Source organism: Artemia sp. Qi Xiang Cuo, chromosome 11 (genome assembly GCF_049724085.1).
Source record: "Artemia sp. Qi Xiang Cuo chromosome 11, ASM4972408v1, whole genome shotgun sequence".
Taxonomy (NCBI): Eukaryota; Metazoa; Arthropoda; class Branchiopoda; order Anostraca; family Artemiidae; genus Artemia; species Artemia sp. Qi Xiang Cuo.
The window spans coordinates 17764678-17782203 of record NC_142804.1 but is presented as its reverse complement, the minus strand read 5'-3'; the positions used below and the strand labels follow the sequence as shown (position 1 = coordinate 17782203).

Below are 17526 nucleotides of genomic sequence, written 5' to 3'. Positions count from 1 at the left end.
GTTGGCTAAAAACAAGCTATTTTCCGAAAATTGGTTCGATAAATTACGAATTTTAGAGGAACATTTCTTATGATTACGATAAAAACTATGAAAGCAGTATTTTGGCTTCGCTGCACAACTAGATTGAAAAAAAAGTTCCTAGAGACACTCTTTGAAGCTACTAATATAACCTGTATCTCTCCGTTTCCAATGACTACAGTTTTAATCTCGGCGGCAAATTACGACAGATCTTCAGTATAGATTAGATCTTCATCTGTGATTTTAAATTGGCCAATAATGTCTGATATGAGACCTCATAGTACTGGTAATAAACGTACGCTATTTAAGCAGATTTTATAAACATATATATATATATATATATATATATATATATATATATATATATATATATATATATATATATATATTTATTTATATATGTATGTATGTATGTATATACTTTTTTTTTTGCAGTGACAAAAATTTTTAAATCCTGGTGCTCTGTCAATTAAAAATCTACTTTAAATCACTGGACGGTGAGTAATATTTTAATATACAAATTTATGGCTACATCTGTGGTTATGCTGCCTAATGCGCAAGCCAGGCTATGGCCACAAATATGGATAAACACAAAATTGCACATGACTGCTGTGTTGATCCGTCAGAAACAAGGTTGATTCATAATCATGACTGTAGTTGAGCTTGTAAATAAAACTGACGATCTTTTTAGAATGTTCTAGAAAGCAGAAAAAAAATGTTTTTATTTTTGTGACTACCAAACTTTGAAACCAAAAACCTATTGAAGCCATCACCCTTTATATTTTCAAAAAATACCTTTACTCGTGACTCTGATTGGTCAGTCAAAAATTTAATGCTTGAAAGTTGAACAATGATCAATTTGAGACCTTATGAACGGTGTAGATAATTGGCGCTGTAGTCATGCGCAATTTCGGTTTTATTGACTATTATGACTATAATGTGGTCCGGGCATAAAACTCGCCCCACCTACTGGTACTATAAAAAACAAATGTTTTTATTTTTGAATAACGAATTCTAAATGAGCCACTTTGAATCATTAAAAAGTTGTATTAGCAAGACATTTCCTGTTTCAGGTTTTAAGATATGCCCCTCCCTCTTTTACCTAATGCTCTCAGAAAAAATGCTCTGAATAAAGAGCAGAAAAAATAACTCAATTTCTCTCAATAAAAAGGCGTGAACGGGTAAATTTCCCTACATGCAGGGACTATAAAACAACCAGATACCGACTTATGAGCCAGTATTTCATAGTGACGGAAATGCCACCTATTTGAAGTAAAGTATGTGTTACTGACGAAGTCAGTTTGTTTTTTATAGTACCAGTAGGTTGGGCGAGCTTTATGCCCGGACCACATTATAGTCATAATAGTCGATAAAACTGAAATTGCGCATGACTACAGCGCCAATTATCTACACCGTTCATAAGGTCTCAAATTGATCATTGTTCAACTTTCAAGCATTAAATTTTTGACTGACCAATCAGAGTCAAGAGTTAAGGTATTTTTTGAAAATATAAAGGGTGATGGCTTCAATAGGTTTTTCTATTTGTAGCAGGACCCTGACAAAAGATTGAAGATTTAGTATTTATACCGCGTATGCCACATATACTACATTTACTATTGTAGACATTAATTGAAAACAAATTAGTCTTGGTACAAGCTCTCCAAACCAATTTCTTGCTATTTTCATTGTTCGCTTCTAAAATACAAGCGTGACATTGAAGTTAAGAGAAACTCCATGTCATACATAAAAGTTAGCTTTTCTATCAACAGATGTCTTTATCGGGCATTACCGTACCTGATTTATGTAGACATCTCGTTTTCAACACGGCTATATGCGTATGTAACAAGCAAAGCCGTATCCGGGGAAATTTTCAACTGGGTGAATTTGCCAGAATTCCTGTACAAAATTTCTTTATATGTCTTGCTTTCTCTTTACAGATTCAATTTTATGCGTGAAGATGTTAAGGGTAATTGTCCGGGGTAAAATTTGACCAGGATTGAATTGTCTAGAGGATATTTCTGTGGGGAGGGGATTTTCCCGTGGAGGGGCAGCCAGGTATCCTGGCGTTATTTAAAAATCGATCAGAAATTAAATAAAAAAACAAGTTTTTTCAACTGAAAGTAATGAGCAACATTAAAACTTAAAACGAACAAAAATTATTACGTATGTGAGCGGGGTTGTCCCCTACTCAACACCTTGCTCTTTACGATAAAGTTTAAATTTTGACCCATATCGTTAAAAACGACTCCTGGAACACAAGAGTCGTTTAACTAGAACATTAAGTAATTTTTTTCAAAGTGCCGAAAACTGTAGCGTGAAGAGCGAGGTGTTGAGGAGGGTGAAACCCCCCACTCAAATATACGTAATAATTTCCGCTCAGTCCAAGTTTTAATGTTGCTCCTTACTTTCAGTTGAGAAAAAACTTGTTTTTTTTTCATTTGATGAAGCTTAGAGACAAACATTTTTCTAAAGACAATGGAAAAAATATCCTAATTAAAATAAAGTTTTTAAAAATGAAAAAGTAAGTAATTACAAGAAATACACAAAACACAAAAAATTACAAAAAATAATCTAAAAAAAGAAGAATATTATATACTTTATATCTAGATAGAAACGAAATATGGTTAAACGCAGACAACAGAAGTAAGAAACGACGAAAAACTACGAGAAAATCAGGAAGAAAGGGAAAAATGATGGTCTAAAAAAGGAAGAAAACTGACGCTAATATGCTGAAAAATTTCTTAAACGAGTCACTCGTATATAAGAACCAGGACCTATGATTGGGACAAATTGAAATGGGATGAATAGGAAACGGAAATTGAAATATAACAGAATTAGATGCATATAAAGAAAACGAGAAATGTGAAAAAAATAGTTGAAAAGTAAGAAGAAATGAGAACGCAAAATCTGACAAAAAATCAAGAAAATAAAAACTGACATCTCTCCTTTAGACCCACACCCAGAATAAAAACCATCTCACGGCGATGACCATATTTTAGGTTTGAAAATCAACCGTGTAAAACAAGTTCGACCAGTCAAGTCTGATTATGGACTCAGGAAAAGAAAAGATCAGCATACTGCTCTGACATTACCTGATGCTGATGCTAATTTAAAAGATGACGCTTCAAGAGGTTCTACACCTTCAAAAATGAAAATTCCAGCGATTTCTCTAGATTCTTCAGACTCGCCCTTTCAAACACAAATGAAAAAGAAAAGGTACCAGCGTTACAACTCCGTACCCCCTGAATCCAATTGTGGCGAGGCCCCAGAACTGAGGTAAGGGCAAAGTAATGTATTTTTTTATACTAATATATTTTATATTAATTAGTTTACATTATATTATATTTTAAATTATTTTATTTATATTAGTATTAATGGATAAAATCCAGTGGTTCCCAAACTGTGGTACATGTACCCTTTGGGGGGTACGCAAAATTTTTAGGGATACGCTACCGGCCAGCAAAAAATAAAACAACCCTTTAACTCTAGGACTGGCAATTTTATTTACACTTTAGCTATAGTTTACTTAGTACCGGTAACTGAAAAAGGGTACCTAAAATGTTTTGTGGGTAAAAAGGGATGCAGTGATTAATAAGTTTGAGAACCAATTGATAATGTCCATCTTTTATGGCATTTTATTTTGAAAAAGCTAATAAAAGCTCCCGTTCTTAGAAAAATGAAGTATCTTTTTACGTCACTGTATATGTGACCGAAGTATCTGGTATTTTTTCTGAATTTTCTATACACTGTCTGTTAAAAAGGAATTTATCCCTATTTTGAACTTTTATTTATCGTCATGGAAAGGCAGTATGGTCTCCGAAATTATCTACGCAAAAAAAAAATAATATTGCTACCTTGTCAAGATAAAATGTCACCTCTATATACAGCATAAATATTATAAAAAAAATTATATTATATTATATTATAATATTTATACTGCCGAACAGTTCGTGCTTTGTCGCTTCCTTTAAAACACTTCGTAGAGATTATATAAATTCAGTATTTTTTTTTTATTTGCTGTTAAAAGTTTACCTTTGAAGCTAGAGCAATTTAAATACATAAAATGTAAGGAATTCTCAAATGTCTTTTTCAAAATCAAAATCACCGAAGTAACTTAAAATTTTTACAACCATTAAAAGTTACGTTTTTTTTAATATCAATATCTTTTTTTTATGCTTATAAAATTTTTTATACTATATAAAAATAAATAAAAAAAGTGGGACTCTAGGATGTTGAGAAAGTGCTTGTTCCATATTTTAATTTGGAAGAGTTTGTACTTTCTTGCTTTCTATTCGTAGTGTTACTCAATTATGATATAATAGGAGCCAAAACTCAAAAAAGTTGAATTTTTTATTCGAAAATCAAGATTCCCTGCATTATTTCCCAAAAATCCGTCAACAATAAAAGGACAAATTGAGCTATCAAGCGTAATAGGTAAATAATTATTTAAATAAGTTTCAATAAGGGCTTTTGAAAGTAATCCTATAATTGCGATTGGCTATTGCAAAAAATGCAAAAAAATACAAAAATCAGTTACAATAAGCTTATTGAACGCTGTTAATGTATAGACGTACATTAACTGGAAGACTTCTTAATTTTTTACTTTAAATTTCACTGCAAATATTCTTACAAGTTTTATTCTAAAAAATTCTTTTTCATCCTTTACTTCTTTTTTGCTATTATATTCGTCGAAATGGTTTACCATCGGAAATAGTTTTATGTCAGTTTAAAATAAAATTAATAAATTCATTTATAAGCTTTTTTTAAATTCTCAAAGCTTTCTCGTCGTAAAAAAAACTACAGTTCAATTCAATTTGGGTGAAAATTGGAAATATTCACAAAGGAAATAAATAAACAAATTACATTACTTAATTGGAAATATCAAACCCTGGAAATATTCGTCACTAGGAATTTTCTTTGAAATCTCGTTTTTAAAATTTATAATACTATGGACCATGGCTTGCACTTTACTATGCTACAACTACTGTTGGAATCATGGCTAAGACCTTTGTAATGGATTTCTCGTCACTCAGGAAGGTCCAAGATCTACCCTTGGAGAGGAGACTGAGAGTTCACTTTGAGCGCAGCTATTCATTCTAAGTTCAGTAGAGCGATCTGGATTTTTTTCTTGGATTTTCTTGGATTTGTTCTTGGATTTTCTTGGATTTTCTTGGATTTTTTTTCGTGTATTTCTTGGTTTTTTTTTTATATAGTCTCTTTCTTCATTTAAACGCTTTTTAAGTTAATTCGTGGTACCAGAGTCGCATCTCACGAGTCATAAAAATTTGTCTTTCTTTAAATGGAAATAAAATTTATTCTCAAAATGTGTCATAGAATCTAAAATAACGCAAAATTATAATAGAATCTAAAATAACAAGATAAAATAGAATCTAAAATAACAAGAATCTAAAATAAAATAAAATCTAAATGTTTTGCAATTGCTGATTATGGTGAAGAAATTATGGTGAAGAAAATATAATGAAGAGCTGATAAGGAAAACGGAAAAAAATATAAGAAAACCAAACTATATAGTTGCCTTTGTTAGAACCTTCTAGTCCATCAGTAATCTGACAGAAATAAGATAAGTAATATAAGATAAGGAATAAGAAAATAAGTAAGGGGCAAAATGGAAGGAAAGGGCTAATAAGGAAAACGGAAAAATTATAAGAAAACCTAACTATATAATTGGCTTTGTCGCCGGTTTGCGTAGGGAAAACATAGCGGTGTAACAACCTACAGGAAAACGAAGCAATCAAGGAAAAACATCTCTAATAGCCAATCCGGATCAAGCTTAGCCCAGAAATTTTAAGCTCTAGTTTTGAATCCCAAGGCGGGCAAAAGACACATACATAGGGGAGGGGATGGAACCTTTCCGTGGTTTCATCATCGTCAATATTATATTCACCTACAAAAAAACTAAGTACCTATCATTTGAAGGAAGGTCTCGATTTATCAAAAATAATATTGTGTCTTCTTCTGAATTTTTGGTATAAGTTACGTATATTCTTATGGAATCATTACCAGCGCGAGCAGCTCTCCCTAGTAAACTTATTGTCCCCTCTAAAGATCTTAAAATTGAGACTGAAGCTAAGATAAGAAAGGAAATGGTAAGTTTTTCATTTCAGAAAATACCCGAGCTTCGCTTATGACCGGGAATAAAGACAAGAGAAATACGCTTGAAGACCGTAAGCAATATGCACAAATACTTTCAGAAAAGGCATACACTCGCTCCAGTAAGGTAGAGTCTGAAGTAAATAAGAATAAAAACGTTGTCTATAGTGGAATCAGGAAATATAACTCTTCACGAGCTATCATGGAAGATTCTGTTGCTGCAACTTTTCACTCATTAGAGTAACAGGATGTCATGCTGGTGCCTGATTGCAGAAGCAATCCTCCGGATCGACTTTAAATATTGTGGTTTTGTTAATTCCGGTGTCACTTTAATAGTTTTTACTTTTAAAGAAGCAACGGTTTTCCTTAGTATTACAACCAATCCAACTCGTTGCCATCTCTGAATTTGAGAAATCAGAATTCAACAGATTCTGTATTAAATATATAGTTAAAATATTTATTAGTTAACTAATATTACAAATATCAGTTAAAGAATTGTCTATATATTTGATAATTGATACAAAACATTGGTTACAATCATTAATAAGATCTACTAGCCCATATAACTACTATTTAAAAAAAAAAAACTTTGAGCCTGATAAAAAAATATTAGATTTAAAACAAAAAGCTTTTTCGTAAAAATTGTGGACTGAACCTAACCTTAAAAGGAGGAAATGTTTCTAATTAATAATTAATTAAAATTATTTCACTCATAGGATAATTTCGCCGTCAGAAAAAGTGCCGACGCGTCAATTTCAAAAGCTGCTAAATCGTATCCACCCCATTTTCAGTTAAGTGGTGGTGGATGAAAAAAAAACAAAAACAAAAAAACAGTAATGATTTAAGTATTTCGAAATAATTCGTGGAAAGAATTGTGAATACAAGTGTATTTTCAGAATTTTGCAGTTTAGAAGCGTCTTCTGGATCAAATTAGAAACTGTGGTTTTGTTAATTCCAGTGCCACTTTAATAATTTTTACTTCTAAAAATACGTTTAGTTCTGCATTTTTAAGCGTCGTTTTAATTTTACGAACTAAATTTATAGGTCATCAATCGTCAAAAATAAGCTAGATTTTTGGGACCGCCTGTAGTTATTTACATTTTTGGGTGGAGTATCCTACGTGTATTACAGTTACAAAATAATGTTTGTGAAATCGTTCAGTTCTAAAATGGTTCTAAGAACCTATAATTGATCCTAATCTATGTTTATTTTATTTCAAGTGACCTCATTGAAAAATCTCCGTTTGTATCAGAGCAAATGCACAAGCTTGCAAAAGCATTTTTTCAAAGAGCGGAGTCTGTGAGACAGCGACTAACTCAACCGCCCACTCCTTCCACAGATGCGTCACTAAAAGGTTTTTTTTTCTGTTCCTCTCTTCAATTCTTTTTCTGGTATGTTTTTCCTGCTCTGTTAAATATATTTGATACAAATAGTGCTGCTTTTAGCGAAAAATAATAATAGAATAAGATAATGTTTCATAAAAGCCATCCGAAGCTCTGAGATATTCGTATTACTATTGAATTAATTATTTCAACGTGTAACGACGTTTTTTGATCTCCTGTGGAGGCTTCAATAGACTACGGAACGTTTGGCGTCCCAAAGCTTTTCTCTACGGGTGAAATTTATACTGTTTAATAGGAACGTCATGTCAGTTCTGCTTTACGCAAAACAAAACCTGGCACTTGAAAAATAAGCAGGAGAGGAAAATTCTTGCTTTCGAGAATACATGTCTCAGAAAAATTATCAACATCCACTGACAGCATTGGCTAACTAACCAGTCCATCCGTGATAAAAGCGGGTCAGCCTCTCATACTAGATGTCATAAGAGTTTTCCGATTGAGATACCTTGGCCACGAACTGCGTATGGGCAATCCCCAGCTACCAAATACAGCCCTCCACTGGTAACTGTCGGGTTCACGCCGTAGAGACAAACCAAGAAACATAATGGGCCCAATGTACCAGACATCTGCGAAACCTGAACATCTCAATCCAGCCTCATTGGGAGGAAATTCTGGAAGCAGGAAGCCTGCGGGAAGATTTGCGGCCCTCTTTGATGCCCCGGGTGCCTCTGGAGGAACAGGTGGATCTAAGGTAAGGGATTATTACGATCACAGTTATCTTAATGCCTTGATTTTTGTCAAAAATTCCATTTTATGTTTATATTAACTTTTGTTACTAATGAAAAGCACGTATATAATAGTTAACTTCAATTCCTTAAACACCTCTCTATGACATTTCAGTGCCTCTCTACCGACGAAGAAGAAAAAACGGATAAAGAAAGGAAACATATCACTGGTTCTCATGCGAAAAAGTTATTTTCCTCGTTGGTCGAGATGGGGGCCTGTAATTGTCCTAAATGGGGTTTTTGGCTACGGTGATTGCAACGTTACAATTTCCGTTTAGATCCAACACCATACATTTATTTTGGCAATTGTTTTTGCTTCTGACGCTGTAGCCATCATTTTGGTAATCACTTTAGCATTAGGGGTTCTGGAGGGGATCCCCTTGCTTAGATTATTGTCTAAGTCCAAATACCTCCAAAATTTTTACAGGTTTGGTTTTGAGTTCTTTTGCGTTTTCTTTATTTTGTAGTTACGCTGGGAGGGGGGGGTAACTAGGAGATAAATTTGCAAGTATTTAACAAATCTGCTTGGGAGTGTATCAACTATGAAAAATATATATCAAAAACAAAGGCTTTGTGATATGTAATCACAAATTTGTGATACATAATGTCATATTTATGATGTTTAATCGCAAACTACATGCTATCATACTTTTTTTCTACAGGGTGGAATATGAATCACCCAAACCTTTAGCTTAACTATGATGCCTTCCTTTTACTTAATTTTCGTGATCTGTGCTTATGTCTGTGTTATGATATACTCCCCATTTCTTTCAATGTATATTTTATATTCTATTCTATTTTTTCTGATTTTTCTTTTCACTTTTGTTGATCGTATTCTTTTATTATATAGGCTTATTTGTTTTAATTTTTTAAATAATAATAATAGCGTATAACGTGCCTTACAACTTGAATATAATCATTTGTTTTTGAATGAATTCAAATAGTTTTCCCAAGGGGATAAATATAAAACTACGCAGGAGTCTACTTGGATATCAATGGTAGGGACACGAATTTGAATAAAGTATCGAAAATAGTTAGATTACATTTAAAATGTAGAAAATTATGAGACTCCTGTAAAAATCTGATTTAGGAGAGTTGGCCCCTTAACCCCTTCAGCCCCTTCTGGCGGCTTCAGACTTTCTCAATTCCCTAATCTTTTCCTTAATCTCCATCTTTGCGTGCGTCATACTCTTTTAAGAACAAAAAAATGCACGTGTTACTACCGCTGCTGACACAAATGAGCCAAAAATTGAATGAGAAAAACGAAAAAAACGCTCCGACACATCATGGGTGCAGCCGTAGCTTCAACCCAACATAGAGTAACCCCACCCCACTGTAAAAAAGTGTCTTGAAAAATAGCTTTCTAGCGAAAGAAAAACACCTCATTCAAATTTGATCAAAAACGATAACTATTATATAGCTTTATCTTTATAGTAAAGTTTTTTCAACTGAAAGTAATGAGCAACATTAAAACTTAAAACGAACATAAATTATTACGTATATGAGGGGGGTTGTCCCCTCCCCAACACCTTGCTGTTTACGCTAAAGTTTAAATTTTGCCCCAGTTCGTTAAAAAGTGCGTCCAAGTCAACGGCAAACGGAGCACGACATTTGGCATTACAACCGGTGTACGACAAGGGTGTGCCGCCGCCCCGGAACTGTTCAATTGCGTGATACACCATGTCATGACACGAACATCAAATCGCCCGTCCTTTGGTCTGCAGTTTGGAGATCACGTTCTGACGGACGCTGACTTCGCTGATGATCTTGGTCTCGTTGCTGACTCGATCGACCAGTTGACTGACGCTCTGGAAGTCCTACAGGAAGAGGCAGCAAAAGTGGGGCTGAAAATAAACTGTCTTAAGACGAAGATAATGGCAACTGAGCCCCCAAGCCCAGTCTCCTCCCCTGAGAACATAACTGTTTTCGGAGCTCCTGTTGAAGTTGTAAAGAACTTCACTTATCTTGGCTCCGTGCTGCCTAATGAAGGCTCTATAGAGGAAGAGGTGTGCACCCGAGTTTCAAAAGCCTCGTCTATCATCGGAAGGCTCAACAATCTCTGGAGAATGCCGCATATATCTAGGCGCACGAAGATGCGAATTTATAATGCATCCGTAGGCTCGGTCCTCCTCTATGCAGCGGAGACGATTTTGTAAGCGCGTAAGGTTGCTCGCACTCACCTCCCAAGTGCCGTTCTCCGTCCAAATAGCGCACCGTACTCTCAGATGGTTCGGACACCTCCTGCGTATGCCGGCGACAACCCCAGCCCGAATAGTCTACGATTTTGACGCTAAAGCTAATGGCTGGTCTCGCCCGAGGGGCAGACCTCAGACAAGGTGGAAGGATAGCCTCAACAAATTCCTTGAGATAGCTAACATCGCTGTCGAAGAGGCCCCATTAATAGCAGTAGACCGGTCAGCCTGGAGGAGCAGAGTTGTGACGCTCTCTACGCCACCCCCAACGTGGCAGGAGCCTTAAGTCAAGTAATTCAAAGTTAAAAATGACTCCTGAAACACGTTTATTGCGAAAAAAAATTTATTGTGAAAATTAAAAGTTTATTGCGGAAATAAATATTCGTGAACTTGAAAAAAGAGCTTAAACTTCTAAAAAATTACGGCGGATGTTAATGAAATGTGCACCATTGGAACCATGGTCAGAAACCACGAGCTTGAGATTTTGAATCCCCACTGAAATCAAGCTGAGAGCTATCATTATGGTCTTAAGTTAAGGCTCTGTGAACTTAGGTTTTTGGTCCCCTTGAACGCTTGTAGAGATAATAATCCTGGCTTTTGTTGGATCGGCGTATCGGTAAAAGATAAGAGGCATTCGGCTAACTTTCTTAATAATTCAATTTACTATATAATCTTTTAAACAATCTTATAAGTAATCTTATAAATTATCTATTTGCTGTCAAATATTTTCTTTCCGCATAACGGATCTAGAGTTCCCGAGGAGATCAAGATCGAACGGATCGAGGAGAGCTTGTTGAAGTTGCCATGATTGTAACGTGCCACGATTATTTATTTTGATATTTCTTACAAAATGGAAATTAAAAAATGAATGATTTTTTAACTTTAGACCAGAGGAAAAGTTCTGGCCTTTAAATTAGAAATTTCTGAAAAAATTCAGAACTTTAGATTAAAGGAAAAATCGCTAAAACTCAACTATTGCAATTTTGTCTCATGGTTTGACTTTTTAAAAAGTCAATCAAACTCGTTTTAACTTTTCCATGTGTTTTTCTATAGAACTTATTTTTTAACCCCTTTTAAGTTATTTTTAAAGTCATTTGATTTTTAACCCAATAATTATGCTTAAAGACTAGAAATTTAGCAAAAAAGTGCAACTATACAGCGTAAAATGGAAATAATGCAAAAAGAAGTAGGTATCTTTACAGAAAATAAGAGTTAACAGAAAAAAAAAAAATCAAATGACTTTTACATTTTCTTAGCCTTTCAAGTTTTATTAAGGTTTCCGAAGACAACAAGCCTTCCAGGATCACCAAGCTCTCTAACTGGTGCTCAGTTTTGATAATCTGCCTAGCAGGAATGCACACTTGATTTTGGGGTTGGAGGTATATTGGAGAAATAAAAAACAAACAGGCAAATTTTAATTATTTAGAATGAACGGCCATGTCCAGAGATAGAGTTAGTGGTTTTTAACCCCCCCCCCCCGAAATGCTTGTCCGATTATTAAAAACGTAAAAAAAGCATATAAACAAAGTTTTGATACGTTTTTTAAAGTTTTTTATGTAACCCCTCCCCCCACCCCCAAACAAAAATCCTGGAAACTGCCCTGATGGAATGCATCCGAAAATCATAAAACTGAGTTTAGTGAGTGGGTTTTGCTGTAAGCTCCAACTCCTGCCAACTTAGAAAATGGGCTCTTAATCGAAATAATTGATTATCGGCTCTTAATCAGGCTCTTAATCATTAGGGCTCTTAATACTGATTAGGGCTCTTAATCATTTGATTATCGAAATTATTGATTTTGATAATCGAAATCTGATTTCAGGATATACATCGTTTTCTCCTCCACCGCTAAGTAGCCGGTATGAGCTGGAATCTTTGACAACAGCTTATGAAGCAAAAAAAGGAAAAAGAAGATGGCAGTGGGGCCACCTAAGGTTTCCAAAAGCGATTGATGGTCAAGGTAGAAATTACTTTTTTCAATATTTCTAAGAAATTAGTTTATTTTTTGAATATTTTTATATACCTTTATTAAGTTAAATTTTGAAATAAGTTTTTAAAAATTTGTTTAATACTTCCAAGAAATTACTTAATAATTAGAATATACCAAAATCCAAACACCATTAATAATTATTAAATATTTTATAGCTCATATTTAAAGCCAAATAAATCTAAATTTCAGCTCCTTCAGCTCATTAAGAGTGTAAAAGTAATCAGTATTTTTTAAGATCATGCATTTTTTGATAAAAATAGTAAGATAAAAGTGAATCAAATCTGATCTTTGGTATTTTGGAAATACCGTTTTCTCAACTATTTCATTGTATTCAGCTTTTGTATTCAACACAAAGATCAACTTTGTGCAATGGTCACCAAATTTTAGCAGTTGACGAAGGGCTATAAAAGCATCTGACTTCCATCCATAAAGCATCCAAAACTCCTGCAAGCTGCTTAGTCTTTCAAGAATTTTTCTTGAAGAACTATTTGTAATTTTTTCAGACTTGTTTTGAAAGCATAATGTATGATAGTTTTATGTATTGTAAAGCATAATTTAAGTATTCACGAAGCCTCAACAAATGCCAGTTCAAATTTCTGAGTAATTTTTTACGAACAGTTAGGTTTCTAACAAAGTTGTAATTTGTGTTTCGGTTACTCATTATTTGTCATAGAGATGGAAGATTATATCAATTTTTGTTTCAATTCTGGCAATGCAAGGCCGCTTGACTTCAATTTCCATAGTTCGTGATTCACAGTTGCATCACATGCATCCTCATCTTCGAAGGAAAATGATTCCAGTGATTCCGGACGTACTGGACAATAGGTTTTCATGGTGTTAGACATCTTTCATGATTTACAGAACTAAAACTTTTTCACCACCCAAGATTTGAAATCCTTGTTACCCTTTGAGCCCTCAGAAATCTCTAATGTCTGAGCCATTATGTATTTTTTAAATGCTCTTCCCCTCTTTCCCAAACTGATCGGTCGAGCCACTGACTTGTAGTAAAAGAGACATAGCAATTATTGTAGATTAAAAGAATTCTAATATCGAGTACCTTGAGTCACATCTGTTGTTGGCAGACACGCAATACGGTTTTCGCAGAAAACGGTCAACATTAGACTGTCTGATTGCACAGTATCAAGAGTGGGTTGAGCTCCTTTCTCAGGGGTATGATAATTGCCTTATCTTCTTTGACATCGCAAAAGCTTTTGATCGTGTATGGCACAAGGGCCTTCTTTGTAAACTGAAAGCTTATGGAATTCATGGTCGACTATTTGAGGTGCTTGCTGACTTTCTTCGTCAATGATAGTTGCAAGTTGTACTCGACGGCTTCATATCAAAAGAACACCCAGTTTTATCAGGAGAACCACAAGGAAGTATTCTTGGGCCAACTCTTTTCTTAGTATTCATAAAAGACCTAGGGGACAACTTTGTGAAAAAACCTCACCACTTTGCTGATGACACGACAACAAAAACATCAATCGCAAAAAAACGATGAAAATTGAGGCGTGGGCAGATGCATGGCTTGTAAGGTTTAACGCATCGAAAACGAAAGAGCTCTTAATTTCTAAGGCATGTAATATGAGGGCCCATCCTGATTTTGTCTTCAAAGGAGAGGCAATAACACGCGCTGATACACTACGCCTACTTGGAGTTAATTTTTCTTCAGATCTCTCATGGACTGAACATTTCAGTAAAATTAGATCCTCTTGCTGCAAGAAGTTAAAAGTTATCCTAAGGTGCAAAAGTCTTCTCCCTGATGATTCTATTCTGCCACTTTTCACTTCGTGCATCAGACCTGTCATGGAATATGCATGTCTTTTCTTCGCTGGTGCACCAAAAAGCCACATCGCTCCACTCCACCACATTGAAAATATATCAGTTCGTGCAGCAACCTCTGACAACACGAAAGCTAAAACCCCACAATTGATCCAGGAACGTCTCAATGTGGCGTCCATGTCGGTTCTCTGCAAGTACTTGTATAACTCTCCATCAGAGGAGGTATCGAAGCTTGTTCCTGATAAAGCAAAGCCCTTGCGATCAACTCGATGAAGTACAGCTCGTCAGGACTACCTTGGGCAGGGTACTCCCCACCAAGAATATCTGGAAACGAGTTTCGCCCGGCCGTCGGTTGCCACATGGAATAGATTGTCGGCAGAGGTAATCCCGGCAAATCCTTCCCTTGACGCGTTCAAGAGAAGTTATAACAAATATCTCAGTGTTAGAAAATGAGGTAATTACCAAGACTAGCGGCAAATCATCATCTGTGATGGAGCCGTGAAGTATGTAATAAGAAAAAAAATCACAGTTACAGTCGTTGTTAGAAATAACCTTATAGTCGGATTGTCAATATATCGCATGCTTAATACTCGAGCTTTAGACGTTGCTAACGCAGTCATGGCATTTCAATGATGGTGTATTAAAAGTGTTCCCCCGGTTCTCTCCCCTAGAAACCTTGAAGTTTTTCCCATTATATCTAAAATTACAATTATCTACATTATGCCATACCTTTCATACAATTAACCTTTTTTATCTTGTTTTTATTTGCACTTCCTATACTCGTAAGTCGAGCCAAGGCCATATTCAGGGGAGGGGTTTAGTGTTTGACCTCCTCCCCCTCCCCACTGCAGTGTTTCTCCGACTCTTGAAAAAGGAATAAAAATGCATAAATATACATTTGATGAGTTTTTGAAGTTTTTTCTGTATTTAGTTTTTATCCGACTTGTAAAAACGTAACAAAAATGCATATAAATGTCTGTTGCGTTTTGTAGAGTTAGCCATTGACCTCAGTTGATGAAGTTAAATATCATCCTCTAAAAGAGGGAGTTAAGATATGTTTTGGTTGACCCCTCCAGGAAATCTCAAAATTTGACGGTTAAGCACATACTGTCCCATATTTTTCACAAAATTTGTGTGTTATTTATTTCTTTTTTAATTTGCCCTTCCCCTCCTCCGCGACATGATCGGCCTAACTGCTGGAATAGTATAGACCTGATCCTGACGGTGAAATCCGTTAACGCACTGGCCTTTTCACGTAAAGCCCCCTTATCACGAACCCTCGAGAGGGCGAGGGTTCGAATCCTAGATTATCCAATTATTTGGTTTAGGGGGGTCAGTGGCGTGACTCTGTTAGCTCAGCCAGAGTTGACCCAGCTCTGAATGTACCTGGAGAAATCTGGGGTAGATAAACAGGAAGGGTGTGCGAAAGCACAGGATGATTGTCCCCCAACCCCTATTGCACTTCCTGGCTGAAGGGCCAAGAAACGAAAATCAGCACAGCCGGTAGGGACTGTAAAGTCCAATGCCGTATTCTTTAGCTTTACCTTTATCACGTAAAGACGCTAGTGTGTCCTTAGAATAAAGTGATGGAAGAAAGAAACGAAGCATGTGAATATGCAACAAAGAGTTTTTTAATATTTATGTAATAAAGATTATTTAGAAAGTATATTTATAAAAAGAATGAAGGTCTTAACGTCCTCCCCACTTGTTCCTACTGTTATTTTTTTCTGAATATCTGATTATGCTGGATTTTCGAAGAATATTATAACTCCCTTAAAGCTTTGGCTCTCTCAAACTACATCTAAACTTAAAATTGCTCACAGACCCAAGCCTTCGGGGAAGGGTTTCGGATGTCTTTCTCAGATTTTGATTTAACTGTAGAAGAGATTTTTTTCTCTCTCACTGTGTGAACATATGTGCAAACTCATATAGTAAAATTTAATGGTAATTGTAGTGAAAGTTTTCTTTACTGAGCCCTGTTCTAAACAGAAATCTTACTTCGACAGCATCAAAACCTGCCGAATGACAGACATAGAAAGAGAGCGTATACTCTTTTGTGAGGATTGGGGAAAAATGAAAGAGTTTAAGCCGCTAAATAGTTCCGTGCTGTAATTGTAATTTAATTGGTGATTTAATGTGAATTAACTGCGTTCCTGGAACGGTTTATTAACTAATGCTTCAACTCGCATTACAGTTGATTATTAAAATATGAGTAATTTTAACGGTTAATGACTAAAATATTAAAAATAAGAGTGTTGTTTCGTAATTTGCCATCATTTTTCCCAATTTGACGATGATTGTGCAGAAATTAATTAATATAAAAAAAAGTCGATAAATATGAAAAATACCAGTGTTAGGTTGGTCATTTGCCTCCATTTTTCCAATTAAAGGCACATTATTGGTAATGTGTATTATTGTGATGGATATATTATTGGTAGTATGTATATTATTGGTTGTGTGTATTATTGTCGTAGGTATGTTATTGATGGTGTGTATTATTGTGGGGGAGTATGGTTTTAGTGGTGTGTATTATTGTGGTGGGTATACTATTGATGGTGAGTCGTACACAATTTTGTCTGATTCACAAGTGCGACTATTGTGTTGCTCGGGTGTAAATTCCTTGAGATCCTAATGAGGTCCATAAAACTGAAATGGACCTAGAAGCCTTTCAAGCTTGTTATTATTGTTTGGTGGGTTTAAATCTGAATCATATCGAAAATTGGCAATAAACCCTTTTGAATTAATGTAGCTCATACTTCTTATGCTTCTTCTGCTTCTTCTAGCTTATACTTCTAACTCAGTTTGTTTTCAGGTTGGTTTTACATATTTTGGCTTTCAATTACATCAATCACGTTTGTCTATAATTCCTGGTGTATAATTTATAGGACATGCTTCGTCAATGCAAATGTCAAGTATTTTATAAGATGGATGTTTTTCGACTATCTGTGTGATTTTATTTATGTATTGGATATGCTCGTATTTAAGACACGACTGAGATTTCTTAGGGACGGAATTTGGGTGGAAGACCAAAGAGAGATGATGATAAACTACGTACGAACTCCGATGTTTAAGGTTGGATATTTTTGTTTTCTTAATTTTTTTTTTAATTTTGGAAAATAAGCTTTGAATGAATAATTATTATTTACTCTTCGAAAGTGCATCTTTTTTGTCAAAAATGTCAACATCAAATATAACAGATGTCAAATATGTCAATGTTAAATATATCAGTGTCAAATGTTAAATATGAAGTATTTTTTGGATCTTTTGATTTCCTGTGTGATTCATTTATATATTGGGCTTGAAAAATGAAA

The 17526-nt window shown here is 34.9% G+C and overlaps 1 protein-coding gene across 1 annotated transcript in view; it reads left to right on the top strand.

Annotated features, from left to right (window-relative positions):
* Nucleotides 1–281: 281 nt before the first annotated feature.
* Nucleotides 282–17526, top strand: part of LOC148946712 (cyclic nucleotide-gated channel beta-1-like) — a 64418-nt gene continuing 47173 nt past the window's right edge. The window contains exons 1-5 of the mRNA XM_089096401.1: nucleotides 282–313; nucleotides 3018–3294; nucleotides 7350–7483; nucleotides 12266–12403; nucleotides 17028–17300. Coding sequence (XP_088952527.1) covers nucleotides 286–313; nucleotides 3018–3294; nucleotides 7350–7483; nucleotides 12266–12403; nucleotides 17028–17300 — 850 coding nt within the window. The 5' untranslated portion in view covers nucleotides 282–285. The remainder of the gene's footprint in view (nucleotides 314–3017; nucleotides 3295–7349; nucleotides 7484–12265; nucleotides 12404–17027; nucleotides 17301–17526) is intronic.